Here is a 13189-nt window from a genome sequence, read left to right on the forward strand (position 1 = left end):
GCTCAGATTCCAGTCCAACTGAGGTGGTGTTGGGTTTTTTTTTTTTCCCAGTGAGAGGCTTCTTCATGGTGCTAGGCAACACGCAATCGCTTGTCAATCACTACAGTTGCATTCAGGCAAATTATAAACAGCAACGAGAACTACTTATGGTCATGAGAGGAGCTCATTCACACTTGATCAGTGTCTTCCTGAAATCACTTTTAAAGACAATTTGAAAATAAAAAATATATATAAATATGAGAAACTGTATGCATCAATTTTCAAACAAAAAACATAATTTTAAATCATAATGACATCTGGTCAATTTCCTCTCTGACAAACTTCAAACATGGTTTAGTGATGAAATAATAGAAATTATTATTATTATAAAGTCAGAAAGGGTTCAAAATCTGTACTACATCTTTAAAAGAGTACACCAATGGTTTAACATTGCACTCCTGACAATGTCGGACCAACGAGAGGCTGTTTCTTTTCTGATTGATGCGGCAGAACCAGACATTGATATTTCATTCCCCGCATTCTTCTTCCTTGTCTTACCCACAATGCAAGTCTTGATGGGAGTTTTGGGTGTGTTATGCTAGTAGCGGCTAATGTTGCCCCAAGCTTCTCGCCACACGCAGAGTTAAGGAGTAGCTACTGAGGTCTGGTAAGCTCACATCATTCTAACTCTTCACAGATTGTTTTCTTTTCCAAACGTGTCGTTTTCGACACCAACCCACACCAATTCAGTGCTTTAGATACCACAAATGGTTTTATACATCCTTTTTTTTCAAATAATGCAGTAGTAGTCCCCTTTAAAATACTTCCATGACCTTCCAAGCCTAAGAATGAAGAGGGTAGCCGGTAGCAGTGATGGAATGCATTCACAACTTAAATTATATAGTGAAAAATAATACCAAGGTAAGCAGCTCATTTCTTTGTTAGCATTACGTATACATACAACAACTCATATAATGGCAAGAAGCAATGTCAGATGACCTGTCAGAGTCTTTTCTTCTGCCTGTGCAAGAGCCAGCTTGAATGTAAGGGGTCATGCAAAAGATTTCCTTATATCCTGTATGTTATTCCTTATCCAATATATAGCATAAAAATGGTTCTTGCGGCATGTACTTTTCTTGCAGTTTTAAATGCAACCTAGGTACTTAAGTCCCCACACTGAAGTGATCTTGTAGAGCACTCTTAACCGCCCACCCCCACCAGCGAGACCCCTTTGGAAACTTCCCTACGTAAGCCTCTTCAAAACCCAAATAAAATCCTGCAAACCACTTGAAGAGACATGTCATTATTCCACTGTCTGGGTGTTCCTGCGCACATAAACAAACGGATTACCCAAAATATGACAAACAGCGGGCGGCACTGCATTTCTGCTTGATCCCCCCCCCCCCCGCCCCTGTTTTGTTGCATACGATGTGAAACAGCATTTGTAATTTCGAAGCAATAATCGCTGCTTTGTTTCATGTAAGGAAAGAGACGAGACATGCAGTGAGACCGGGCTCACAAAGGGTTATAAACATGCCAGCCAATTGATTTGTCTCAATGCTGGGAAAAACAAATCTGCAGCAACAAAAAAAAAAGAGAGAGAGAGAGAGAGACAGTGTGCTTGTGTAGTCCATGTTGTCTGGAGCACAGCACCTTGATTGACTGTATGTCCCGTCCATGTCCACAGACCTGGAGTCATGAGACGCACAGCAGACAGCGGGGCTGATTCATTCACTGGGACTCTTTAGCATCTCAAACAGTCAAACTGTGTGTAAATAGATGTTGACCGAGACAGCAGACTACTAACCACCCCCCACCTCCACCATCACACACACACTTGACGGATGGCCTGTCTTCAAACACACTAGGACTACAAATCTGCCCTGATCCCAAGGGCATTTTGGGAACCAAGGGAGAAGGTCTGGTGTGTGTGTGTGTGTGTGTGAGGGTTGGGGGAGCAGAATCTAGACACAAAGGGAGCCCCAGCAGCCAGTGACTAGGTTGTGAATGCTGCTGGGGCTGGAGCACAGAGCAGTGAAGGTGCTGCCAGGACAAGTGGAAGGCCACAAGGCTTGACCTTTTCACTGCTTCGGACTTTAGAAGTTGCTGCCTGAACTTGACCTGGTCGGCTGAAGTGAGCCGGGCAGCTCCGGGCAACATTTTCCACAATGCCGGTAGCTTCAAGGGTTGTCAGTTTGATTCCAGAAACATTGGGTCGCTTAGCCGCCAGATAAGAATATTTAGGGGAAAAGCAGTGAATGGTGGGCAAGCTGCCCACCATTCATATAGTTATAGTTATAGCTCAACATCCTGGACACTGGTGTGAGGCTAGTATCACAGACACACAAGACACATTCAGCCCTAACAAACAAGGGGAGTCACACATCAACCACAGCTTCTATCCACAGTGCAACAAATATTCATTTTAAAAAGGTGCCCTGTAGTGTTTTCATGTAAACAAACAATTGTCACGTTTACATTCAGTGTAAGGCACAAGAACGCACAGTGAGTAACCTACAAGCCCAACAAACATGATGAATGCAAACAAAATACAACATGATGTCCGCAGATAAACAAAACAGGGAACCACTCGCAAAAGCATTGCTCCATTGGTCCAAAACTCAGTGAAATGAGTTTGTTCTCCTTAAATAATTGAAGAACAGAATCAGTCAATGGAAGGAAATTGATGCATTATCATCTTCTTATAAAACGGTGGACGACACCACCAGAATCATGGCAGAATTTGATTTAAAAGTGCTTAAATTAAAGCCACACTTTGTTCAAATCCACTGAACTTTGTCTGGTGAAGAGCACAAAGTTCTTTCGTTCTTTACGTGAAAAATATTTTTGCTGCAATATTAATGCTCTGAATATCACTTCAATATCATCTTTAGGTTAATTTTTTTTTAATCCATTAATAAATTCATTATTTGTAGGGTTTCATCCGTCGGTGTGACATTTGAAAAAAAACTCCCTCACTGTTGACTTCATATAGCTTCAAATAGATAAAGATCATGGCAGATACATTATATAAAATGTGTGATTAGTCAAATGTTTAGTAGACAAGTTGTTTTTAATTGGGGTTTTTTAAGCTGATACTTATTTCCAAGAAATTCACACATAAAACACATTTATGGAAAAACAATTAAATATGTGGTGCGTTTGGGTAATTCTTTATGGAGAAACTCCGTTTAACATATCTGTCAATTGAATCAACTAATCGATTAGTCGACAAAAGAACTTAAGAGTTTCTTTAGGTGAGGACAGCCCTAAATAAAATACCCTTTAAGCTTAAGATACAATACAAAGAGAATATTGAATTCCACGGGGTTTGAACACCCAAAGCTGTAGACTAAATGGATAGTGAAGAAAAATATTTCACCATCCTGACTTCTAGTTCTCTCTCTCCCTGTCTCCCTGTCTCCCTCTCTTCCTGCTAAAGTTACCTTGGCCAGCAGAGTGCGTCTGCAGGTCAACCTCATGGTGTAAAAACAGGGTCTGCTCTCTGGCTATCGTAAAACAAGGAGCTCTTTCTCAACCCCCAAGCAGCGCTGTTCAATGCTAGAACCCCTCAGCTCAGGAGAGGTGGCAGACTACATAAAGCTCCACTGAGAGACACTAACCAAGTGGAGAAAATCCCAGTGAAATTAATTACAGGAGCAGTGATCGCGAAAGAACAAAAAAAAAAAAAAAAAAAAATCTGTCTGCAAGGGAGGAGAAAAAAGTATTTTCTTTAAATGGTACTGTTTGGTTGTCTTTGCCACTCCCCTTCCCCAAGGTCTCAACATTTCTATTCAGACTCAGAGTTTGAAGTCTCTTTTTTTTTTCTTCTTCCAGGCCTCATTATTGAAATTCATTAATAATAAAACTACATAAAAAACGAACTAATTCCAAATGAACACAACATCCACAAACAAAGCAAACACAAAAAAAAGGTAAAAACACAAACCCCAAACAAACAACAAAGAGCTTAGTGAGAGATTGGATTGGCTGTCTGGCGGGAGACTGCAGGGTAAATATTAGCTGAGCCTGAGTGTGCCTGTCTGCGCGCGTCTGTGTATATATATATGTAAGGTGTAAACGTGTGTGCATGCGCCTATGTGTACATTTTTTTGTGTGTATGCGTCTGAGGGAGAGTCAACAAGTAGCCGTGTGCGTGTTTGGCCTGAGGTAGTTGACAGATGACCCGGCTGCCACCTACACAATAACACCACTCATACACAGGATTACAGATCAGGCCGTTTACATCCGTCTGGCTGGCTGGCCCCTGCTGCAGGCTAACTGTTACATACACAGAGACGCAGACAGCCACTCAAGTCCCTGACACATGCACCCGGGCCTTTCCCAGGAGGCAAGTGCATGTATACTGCTATACCGCTATGTGTGCATCAAAAAGAACCAGGAACAAGATATTCTGAGATTATTCCACACAGGGGCTTCTTACTGCATTCTTTAAAAACGTTTTCTCGATAGCTGCGGCTGGGTCGGACTTGAAACGTGTCGATTCTCGTGCACAGGACATATTCCGGATGTTTTGCTGTGCGAAATAGAAATGTTTTGATACTAGGAATGTAACAAGAACTGATACTTTGGTACCAAGATGATGCTAAAATACTGCAGGTACCGCAGGTGTCAGGGGCTCGAGACCAACGTCACCACGGAGACGATGGAAAATGTTCCCGATAATGCGACGGGTGAACAATAAAACATGTTGGAATTGAGATCTAGAAGCTAAAATAATGGGGCTAACAGCTATTGTTACATAGGTTGCACTGAATTACACAAATGTGATCAAGCTCTACTCAGTAAAAATGAGTATCGGGCGAAGCTGAATTAAAACGTTATCATGTGTTTGAATGTTATCTTGTAAAAATCAAGTTTTAGGTGAGAAAAGTGAGGTGGATCATAAGCGATAAATGATAGATTTGCAAAAACAGTATGCAAATGGGAATAGTAAATGTTGAAGTATATGACTGTATCTTACCATCGTATCGATTTGGGTATTGGTATCAACTGCCTGTCTGAACACAAGCAACCATATAGAAAATGTGATTCAAATCATTATTTAGATATATGATTAAAAATCAACTATCTGATCACAGAATAACTAAACAGGACTACAAATTAGCCAGAGTTGAAGTTTTCTGTGGAGGACATGCCTATAGTGTCACCCTGCAGGGGATTTGCATTCAACCATCACTGTGGGTTTAACGTTTAAGGAATTTTCTCTCACTTAACAGTAGGTTTAAGCTAAAGAATATTCACAAATGCAAGTCTTTATGACGCTGTTTGACCCCAGGACTTTATATGTTACCCTTATAATACCACGATAGCAGATAACGACAATGAATCCGAGCACAGCAGCTAATACAGAGATGAATATTGTTAAAGGTCTCTGCCTTTCTAATTCTACATGTGAATCCCAGTGTGTAGGCAGAGGATCCTGGCCGTGGCACACTGTCTGCACTGTGATCCCTCTATGTTCGTAGTCCCTTTCAATCTCCCTCCTCGTCTGAATGAAGAGGAAACACACCAGTGAGACCGCCCGCTCCGCATGAAAGTAGAAGAAGGAGAAAAAAAAGGCAGACTGTAGCTCTTTTCTTCGGCCACAGAAATCATCAAAGCATGAGCTACATTATTCAGCCTTGCCGAGTCTGCATGACAACACTGCCAACAAACAAGAGCTCTTTTCAAACCAGACGGCCACTACAGTAGGACACAGCTATTTGAAACAACTTGTGAATTGAGCTCCCTCCAACTAGTGAGACGTTCAGATGACGAGAAATACAGGGAAAATACCAGGCCGGCATTTTTTCTGTGCCAAACACAGAAGCATGCATAATCTTGAACACACCACGCAGTTTATTTTGCGGTTAAACTCCGCTGCAAGTATCAATCAGTTTTTTTCTTCTTTCCAGCCCTGCTTGTCTGAAGTCTCATGCAGTTCTATTGGATTATCTAATTAGGCTCTCTCTGCTGTATCAGTGTGTCTGAGGAAGCACCGCTTCATGCCTGACTATGTGTTTTTCCTGGCTGGCAATGCGATGATGCCACAGAAAACGACTGGTAGAGCACCAGTCCGTCTGCCAGACACAGACAGACACACACACACAGACACACACACTTCTTGGTTACAATGTGGCGTCAGTGCAACCACACTCTGCTGCCAAATCTACATCTAATATCCTGCCTTCACCTCACTTTGCCAAGGCCTGGCCTCGGCCCCAATGGAAATTACACATCAGTGTAACTCTGTCCGTCCGTCTGTAGCTTGTCTGCCTGTCTGTCAATACGTCTGCCTGTCTAGCTCCGGATGTGTCTGTCCGCATCTCTGTTTATATCTCTGTCCGTACATGTCTGGCTGCCTGGCTATGAATCCACCCGCCTGTCTGCGTGTCTGCTATGTGCCCATCTCCTGTTTATTTGTCTTTCGTCTGTCTGTCTGCAGATCTGTCACACCGGATGCATCTACACGTCGTCTGGCCATCCCCTGCATTTCTACCTGTCTGTCTGCACGCCTGCATGTGGCTGCTGCTCCTCTGATGCGTCTGTCTCTGCCTCAGTCATAAAGAGGGGAAACATCTGCAGTGGATCTAGCAGGCAGCGGTGTTGGGGCAGAGCTGATAATGATAGTTTCTCTCTGGGCTGCTCACAAGGCAGACAGACATAACATACCATTCCAGCGTTTCCTGTCTATGCTGACAGGCAAACTATTTAACCCTCTGTGGTGATCCCTCGGAGCATATGCACAGCCCAGCAGGCCTATAAGGCTCCAAGTATTCATATAAAAACCAAACCCCTAAAGGGCAGGAGACGTGGGGGGGGGGGGGGGGGGGAGTACACCAGGAAACTTTGAGTGAAAGCAGAAAAAGGGAAAACTTACAATAGAAGCGTTCTTGTCAAGAGGGACCGCCATGTATTACAGTTCAAGTGCTAAACTGTAACTGTGTACAATGCTAACGCTACACGAATATAACATTTTTCACGGTAAGCTAACAGTGGACTCCTACAGCAGGTCTACGTGACGTTATACAAAAGTTTGATAACCGCCATCAGACTCATAATTGTGTGGCATAGACTTTAAGCCAAATTAAGAAAAAAAAATAGCCGTTACTCTGATAACTATAAAGTTCACAGCAAACATACTATAAAAGTGACATACAACAAAGATTATCGGCCAACAGCGAGTAGACTGGTTGACCGTCTTGGGTGAACACTTAGTCTGATTTGTTGTCCTTCTGTCGCTACCCCTGGAGAGCGCACATAAAACGGATTAGGCACTAAAGTCTCTCGGTTAGGTTTTTTTTTTTTTTTTTTTTTTTTTTACGGTGGGGAGAGACGCCACCGACGTTACTCACATATCTCCATTCCCTGTGGCTGGGAAGCGGTGCAGTTGCAGGAGCAGGTGACATTGGAGTTGCCGGGGCCGCCAGGGGCCGTTAGGTTTTGCATGGGGCTGGGCAGACCGGGACACCGCTCCGGGGTGAGAGGAGCCGCCGCCGCCGCCACCGTCGGGGCCCCACGACTGGAAAACAACAAAAAAAACTTCCAGGCAGCGGCAGCAGAGTCCGCCGCTACGAGTAAACTCCCGACAGTTTCGCACTTATTCTCCACGGGTTTTTCTCACGCCATGTTTGTCTCGGGGTGGCTCGGCGACTGAATCAGAAGGAGCTTCGGGGACGAGCCATTGCCCGTAGCTAACGCATTGTATAGTTTTTTCCGTTGCTTCCTCCGCCGCTGAGAGCAGCTGTCCTTCCTCTACTGGAGCGGAGCACACACAGCGGGCTGACGCCTCGCCCACTAACTGACAGACGGCCACTCCGGCCAATCAGAGGGCTCCAGAGGAGGGCCAGACAGCGCTGGAAAGAGACGTGCTGCCTTCAGGAGCGGACAGAAATACCACGATTCTAACTTCAACCAGCCCCAAAAAATATATAATACAACGCCACATACTCTCAGATCTCCCTTTAAAATACACAGGAACAGGAAACGGCTGGATTAACTATGACGGCGTATTTAGACTCTCAGAGAAGCACATTATCTGACAAAATTACCTCATTTTATTTTGTGTTTGAAATACTTAATACTTAACTTTTTTGTTCACAACAAAAACTGGTCAAATAAACAATTCTGTCCTTTTTGCCTTCTTTTTTTCTTGATAGTGGCTTGAGAGACAAAGTCAGAAAACATGTTTGAGGTCTCGGCAAGTTACTGTCTTTAATTGCATTAAAAAATACTTTTGTTTATGCAGAGGGCCCTGTTTTCAGTTTTGCTTGGTGTGGTGCTGTCTGGTGTCACTAGGGCCTAGTTAATATTCATGAAGGCTCTTGCATATATTAGCTGCAGAATGCATTAATTGACCACCGTGCTGCCTGACAATTCATAAATATTACAATTTATACTGCTGAGAGTGCCGCACCTGTTTAGCAGACAACTATCTTTATAATTAAGTCTGAAGTATTTGCTGTAAGCACCCCAAAATACTGAAATGAATTCTAACAACACCATGGTTTAAAGTCACCAGCTATCCACTATATATAATTTGTACGGTTGCCCTGCAAAATAAATGATTTTATTTGTTCACCAAACATTCAACTCCTGTTTATACAACATAATTTGTCATGAAAAAGACCCGACTGTGCATTGACACACATATTCCCCACTAGGATATTGAGCTGTACCAGGAGGACATGAAGGCAGCAACATAGTAGGGATGGGGCAGGGGTTATATGTTTGTGTGTGCGTGTGTCTGCCCCCCCCCCCCCCCCCCCCCTTTGCCGGCTGACCTGACTCAGAAAGCTAGCAGACGGCCGGGTCGTGGTTGACAATGGCTGTGGGAGAGCGGAGCAGAGGGAGGGAGAGGAGGGAGGGGAGGCAGGGCCGGGACTGGTCGGTCTGGTGTGTTATTTGGGGAGGGTGGGGAGAGCGTTTCTAGTTTCACTCCCTTGTTACGGTGGGACGCAGCCAATGGAGACGGCTCTTTGAAGGGGCTAACCTTGAGGTGACCCCCCGCGCCAGTCTTGTGGTTCAGGGGCACATGTGCAGCAGAGAACCCCCCCCCCCCCCACCCCCACACCCCACCACCACATCGCACAGTGGACCAGTGCAACCCTCTCACCCAACGTACACACACACACTCACTATAGTGCAGGACTGTCGGAAGGCTATAAATAAACTAGGCTGTACGAATCAGAGAGGCCCTGAATGCCACTCTTGACCAGCAGGTACCCAAACTGTGATCAGTGAAGAGCTGCAGGCCGTGTCCACACGGAAACTTTTTCTTGCACGCTTAGGCGGACCGTCCACATGGATCTGGAGTTTTTGCTGCCTGTAAACGCACTTTTTTAAAACCAGGTCCCAGGGTGAAAAAGTAAAAAAAACGTTGCCCTTGCGTTTCAAATACGCATACGATGATGTCATCGCCCCACCCTTCGACCCTCTAGCCTTTGACTTCTTATCCTCGTGAGGTCTCATAATAACAACAACAACAATGGCGGCCTACATGCTTGGGATCGTGCTGCAGCAGATATTGAGCCTATTTGGGTTACTAGGGCAAAATATTCTGCTCCTCTGCCACTAGCTAAAAAGGATTACGGACAGCTTGAATACAGCGCGCAAGCTTTATGCGCATGCTCCGTCTCTTTTTCACTGTTTTTGGCGTATTGTTGTAGCAGAAACAGCACCACCTATAGGCCTGGATTATGTACTACAAATCGTAGGAAATCCGCTGAAAAAAAGTTTACGTGCGTGTTAGTGCTAGTGTTTTAGTACGTGTTGACGAGGCTTTAAGGTGACCCTCCGACAGAGCAGGTACAGTTTGATTTTTTTTGTATTCACCTTTGCAAAGGAATAACACAAAGTGACTGTTCAGATCAGAGGCCTGCTAGCTCTTGCATGCCAATTCTGCCAATAAATCCTTAAAGTAAAAGAAATGCTCAGTATCTCATCACGTACAGGCTTTGACTGAAAACAGTTTTGGCAATGTCTGATCTGAATGGGGGGGGGAGGGGGTTATAAAATGGATTTCTGTGAAGGAAAATAAGTCAATGGGAAAGGCAAAGCTCTCTAACAGATGTTGTGAATTAAATGCCGCATTGCTGGCCAAGCTTCCACACTCCTCTACGAGCGAACTGACACTTTCGGAAGGGGCGGGAAGAAAAAAAAAACGGGGCGCGTGACCCTGATGCAATTTACAAAACGCCTGGCAGCTGTCATAATTTTATTGAAGCAACAAATTGAGCCGCCGCTGTCTCGTCAGCTAAAGCAGCAATATCAATCGAGACACAGAGGAGATGCTTTTTTTCCTGCCTTGATGTGAGGTCATTCTCATGTCCACACACACACACACACGTATTAAACACACTCCAGACATGCACGCACAGCCCAGACAAGCCTTCATATATATACAGACTCAGACGCACACATCGATTCTCCCTCTTGCAGCCCACCTCTAGCCACTCGCAAACACCCCGCCACCACCAAACAACACTCACACACACTCAGACACACACAGTCTGTCTGGAGCGTCAATTTAGTCCCCCGGGGAGCACACAGGGTGACACCACTAACAGGCCAGACCAGACTAGACAGCCAGCAGACAGATAAATACTAGGCACGGCTGAATACCAAATGCACTCTAGTCTACCAGCTCCCTCTACCATCCCCCCCCTGACTGCAGTCTGCACACACACACACACACACACACACACACACACACACACAGCCTCTCTCGGGAAACGTCTGTCTCATCTTGTATTTGAGGAATACTAACTTTAGGTTGATAGGTTTATCGAGTCTATTTTAGGAGCTTTGCATGGGGCTTTCCTGCTCACACACTTGTTTCACGCTTATTCAGGACTTTGTGCCGTGTGTTGTTTGCGACCGTTTGAATCAAAGCATGACATCGCCATGTTAGGCCTAAAAGATCTAAAAATAGTTTTTTTTTTTTGTCATATTAAATGCAGGCAGGAAAGGAAACACCACCACCATGTGTCTGCACACAACCAACACGACTCGTGATATTACCACTACGCATTTGTAAAGTATCGGGTATCTGAAGGGGACTTCTATTAGGAGGTGTCCTACCGGCGTTCTCACCATGTGCATAGATGACTGGAACGTTAAGAGAGCCTTGAAACCATGCTTGACAGTTCAGTTGAGATGTTTGTTGTGAGACCATGAATGCATCAGTGATGCATGGTCAGGCTGCAGCACAGTAAAGGCCTCAATGGACGACATCCCCCCGCCCCTCCCCTCTAAAAAAAAAACCCTCATCTCCAGAGCAGCTTCTCCATCTGAACTTTTTGTGGTGCTGCCGACACTCTACTTTATAGCGCCATCTTGTGGCTCAGCCTGGAAAAAGCTCTGTTTGATGTATCATCCCAGACATGGACTGGAAAAACGGTTCCACTTCTCTGGTGTCTGCATCAGTTCTCCTCGCATCTCTTCACAGTCACTCTATTACTTGTGAAACCAAAGCCGTCTCCCGGGCACAGGTTGAAGCTTTGAATCAATTACGACTCGTCTTCATCAGGAACCACCAGGGAACACAGACGAGGAAAACGAGAGTCACCTCCTACAGCTTATATAGAGATGTGCTCTGTTCTTACACAGAGACAGAGAGTATTTTAAATCCATACTGAGAGTGTACAGTTTGAGAAGGAAAGCATGAATGCTAAATTCGGCAGTTTTCCTTTACTGAGAGGACATTAAATCCAGCGCAAGAAATCTTAATGCGACAGCATACAATCATATTTTATTAATTCCCAAAGACAGTCAGGTGAGTGGAAGGAGAGTTTATTTGGTTGGCAAATGCATTTGCAGAAATTCTTCCATAGTCTTTTATTTAAATTTGACATCTGCAGTACACTTTTAAGCCACATGAGGGAGCCCGAATGTTCATCTTCTTCTGAAAATTGCGCATTGGTTTGTTTGGGCTGCTGTGAAAGATCGTGGTCTGGTGCAGTCCACACAGCCAGACTGAGACCACCTGGGAGGGAAAAAAGGTACTCGCTTGTAAGAACTTGCCTAGCCTGCACCTCAAGCCTTTTCACCCCACATCAGCAAATTAAACAAGTGGTGTAGTTAAACACACATCCCATGTAGGTGCAAAGCAATGCCTTCAAACCACAACATGATTTATTTAAAGGGGACAATGTATTACCCATTCCTCACCATTATGTGTTCCAATTTGTCTGGCCATGTCTCATAGTCTGCTTGGTTTTGGCATATTTGGTGAATACTACTACATTTTCAGAAAGTGGAGTTTCAGAGCAAAGTGAAGTAAATGTATCTGTTTCCTTCCTATATAGGTCAGTACCCTCCCGTTTTACAGAAATATCACAAATGATACTAATAATGTGTTAAAATAATGTGCATCATGACTGATACTCATCTTCATTGAGTACAACAAGAATGCAACACTTTAAATCTACACAAACACTAAAAGCCAATGTATAAACTTCAGAAAAACAGTTTCTGTCCTTCATCTCCAATGCCTGTTTACCAAATAAACAAAAAAAAAAAATCCTCCGGTGGCTGCAGCCTCTATCATGGGACTTTTGTGATGAAAGTACTTGCGCATGACGGTGATCCATTTTGACTCTGACATAACATTTTCAGTGGGACTAATAACTCGAAGAAACACCCCGTGACTTCTGTGTGGAGTCAGTATTACTGAATGCCATTCCAAATGTCAGAACAAAAGACAGATATGACTCAGCCCTAATACCAAGGCTGAATGGGATTCATGAATTAACCGCAATGCATCTCACCAGCTGACGAAGCTAGAGAGAGAGAGAGAGAGAGAGAGAGGGAGAGAGGGAGGGGGGGCAGTGAAAGAGTGTGTTTGCTTAGGCATCGACTGTAGCTCCACGTCTTCGGCGGAGCACTAACTAACAAAAAGGCCACTCCAGACAGTCAGATTGCAGAGCAGAGTTACATTCAATAATAATAATAAAAAAGAAACGTCTGGCACACCACATCACATTTGCTGCTTCCTGCCCTTGTCTGGCCGCAGCGCTGTGTCATATCCTGTCCGCACAGGTGCACCAGCTGTCTGGTTTCCCACCCCTGTCATTTCTATACACACACACACACCTCACTTCCAGCCCTGTCATTTAAAAAAAAAAAAAAACCCACCCCTCCCTACCTCTCTCACTGCCGCAGGCACCACTGCAATGACACCACAGCGCTCGCCCGAAAGTTATGC

General features: G+C 44.5%; 1 protein-coding gene across 2 annotated transcripts in view; it reads right to left on the bottom strand.

The window, feature by feature from the left end:
* The window catches only part of LOC311024244 (low-density lipoprotein receptor class A domain-containing protein 4-like), a 117716-nt gene that overhangs the window by 32620 nt on the left and 71907 nt on the right, over positions 1 to 13189 (bottom strand). Inside the window, exon 1 of one of the 2 annotated variants that reach the window (XM_084026565.1) lies at positions 7338 to 7759. The exons of the other annotated variant lie outside the window; for it this stretch is intronic. Coding sequence (XP_083882691.1) covers positions 7338 to 7431 — 94 coding nt within the window. The 5' untranslated portion in view covers positions 7432 to 7759. Of the gene's footprint in view, positions 1 to 7337; positions 7760 to 13189 lie in introns of those variants that run through there. 2 annotated transcript variants of the gene reach the window in all.

This window comes from Eutrigla gurnardus, assembly GCF_963514095.1.
Source record: "Eutrigla gurnardus genome assembly, chromosome: 14".
NCBI lineage: Eukaryota > Metazoa > Chordata > Actinopteri > Perciformes > Triglidae > Eutrigla > Eutrigla gurnardus.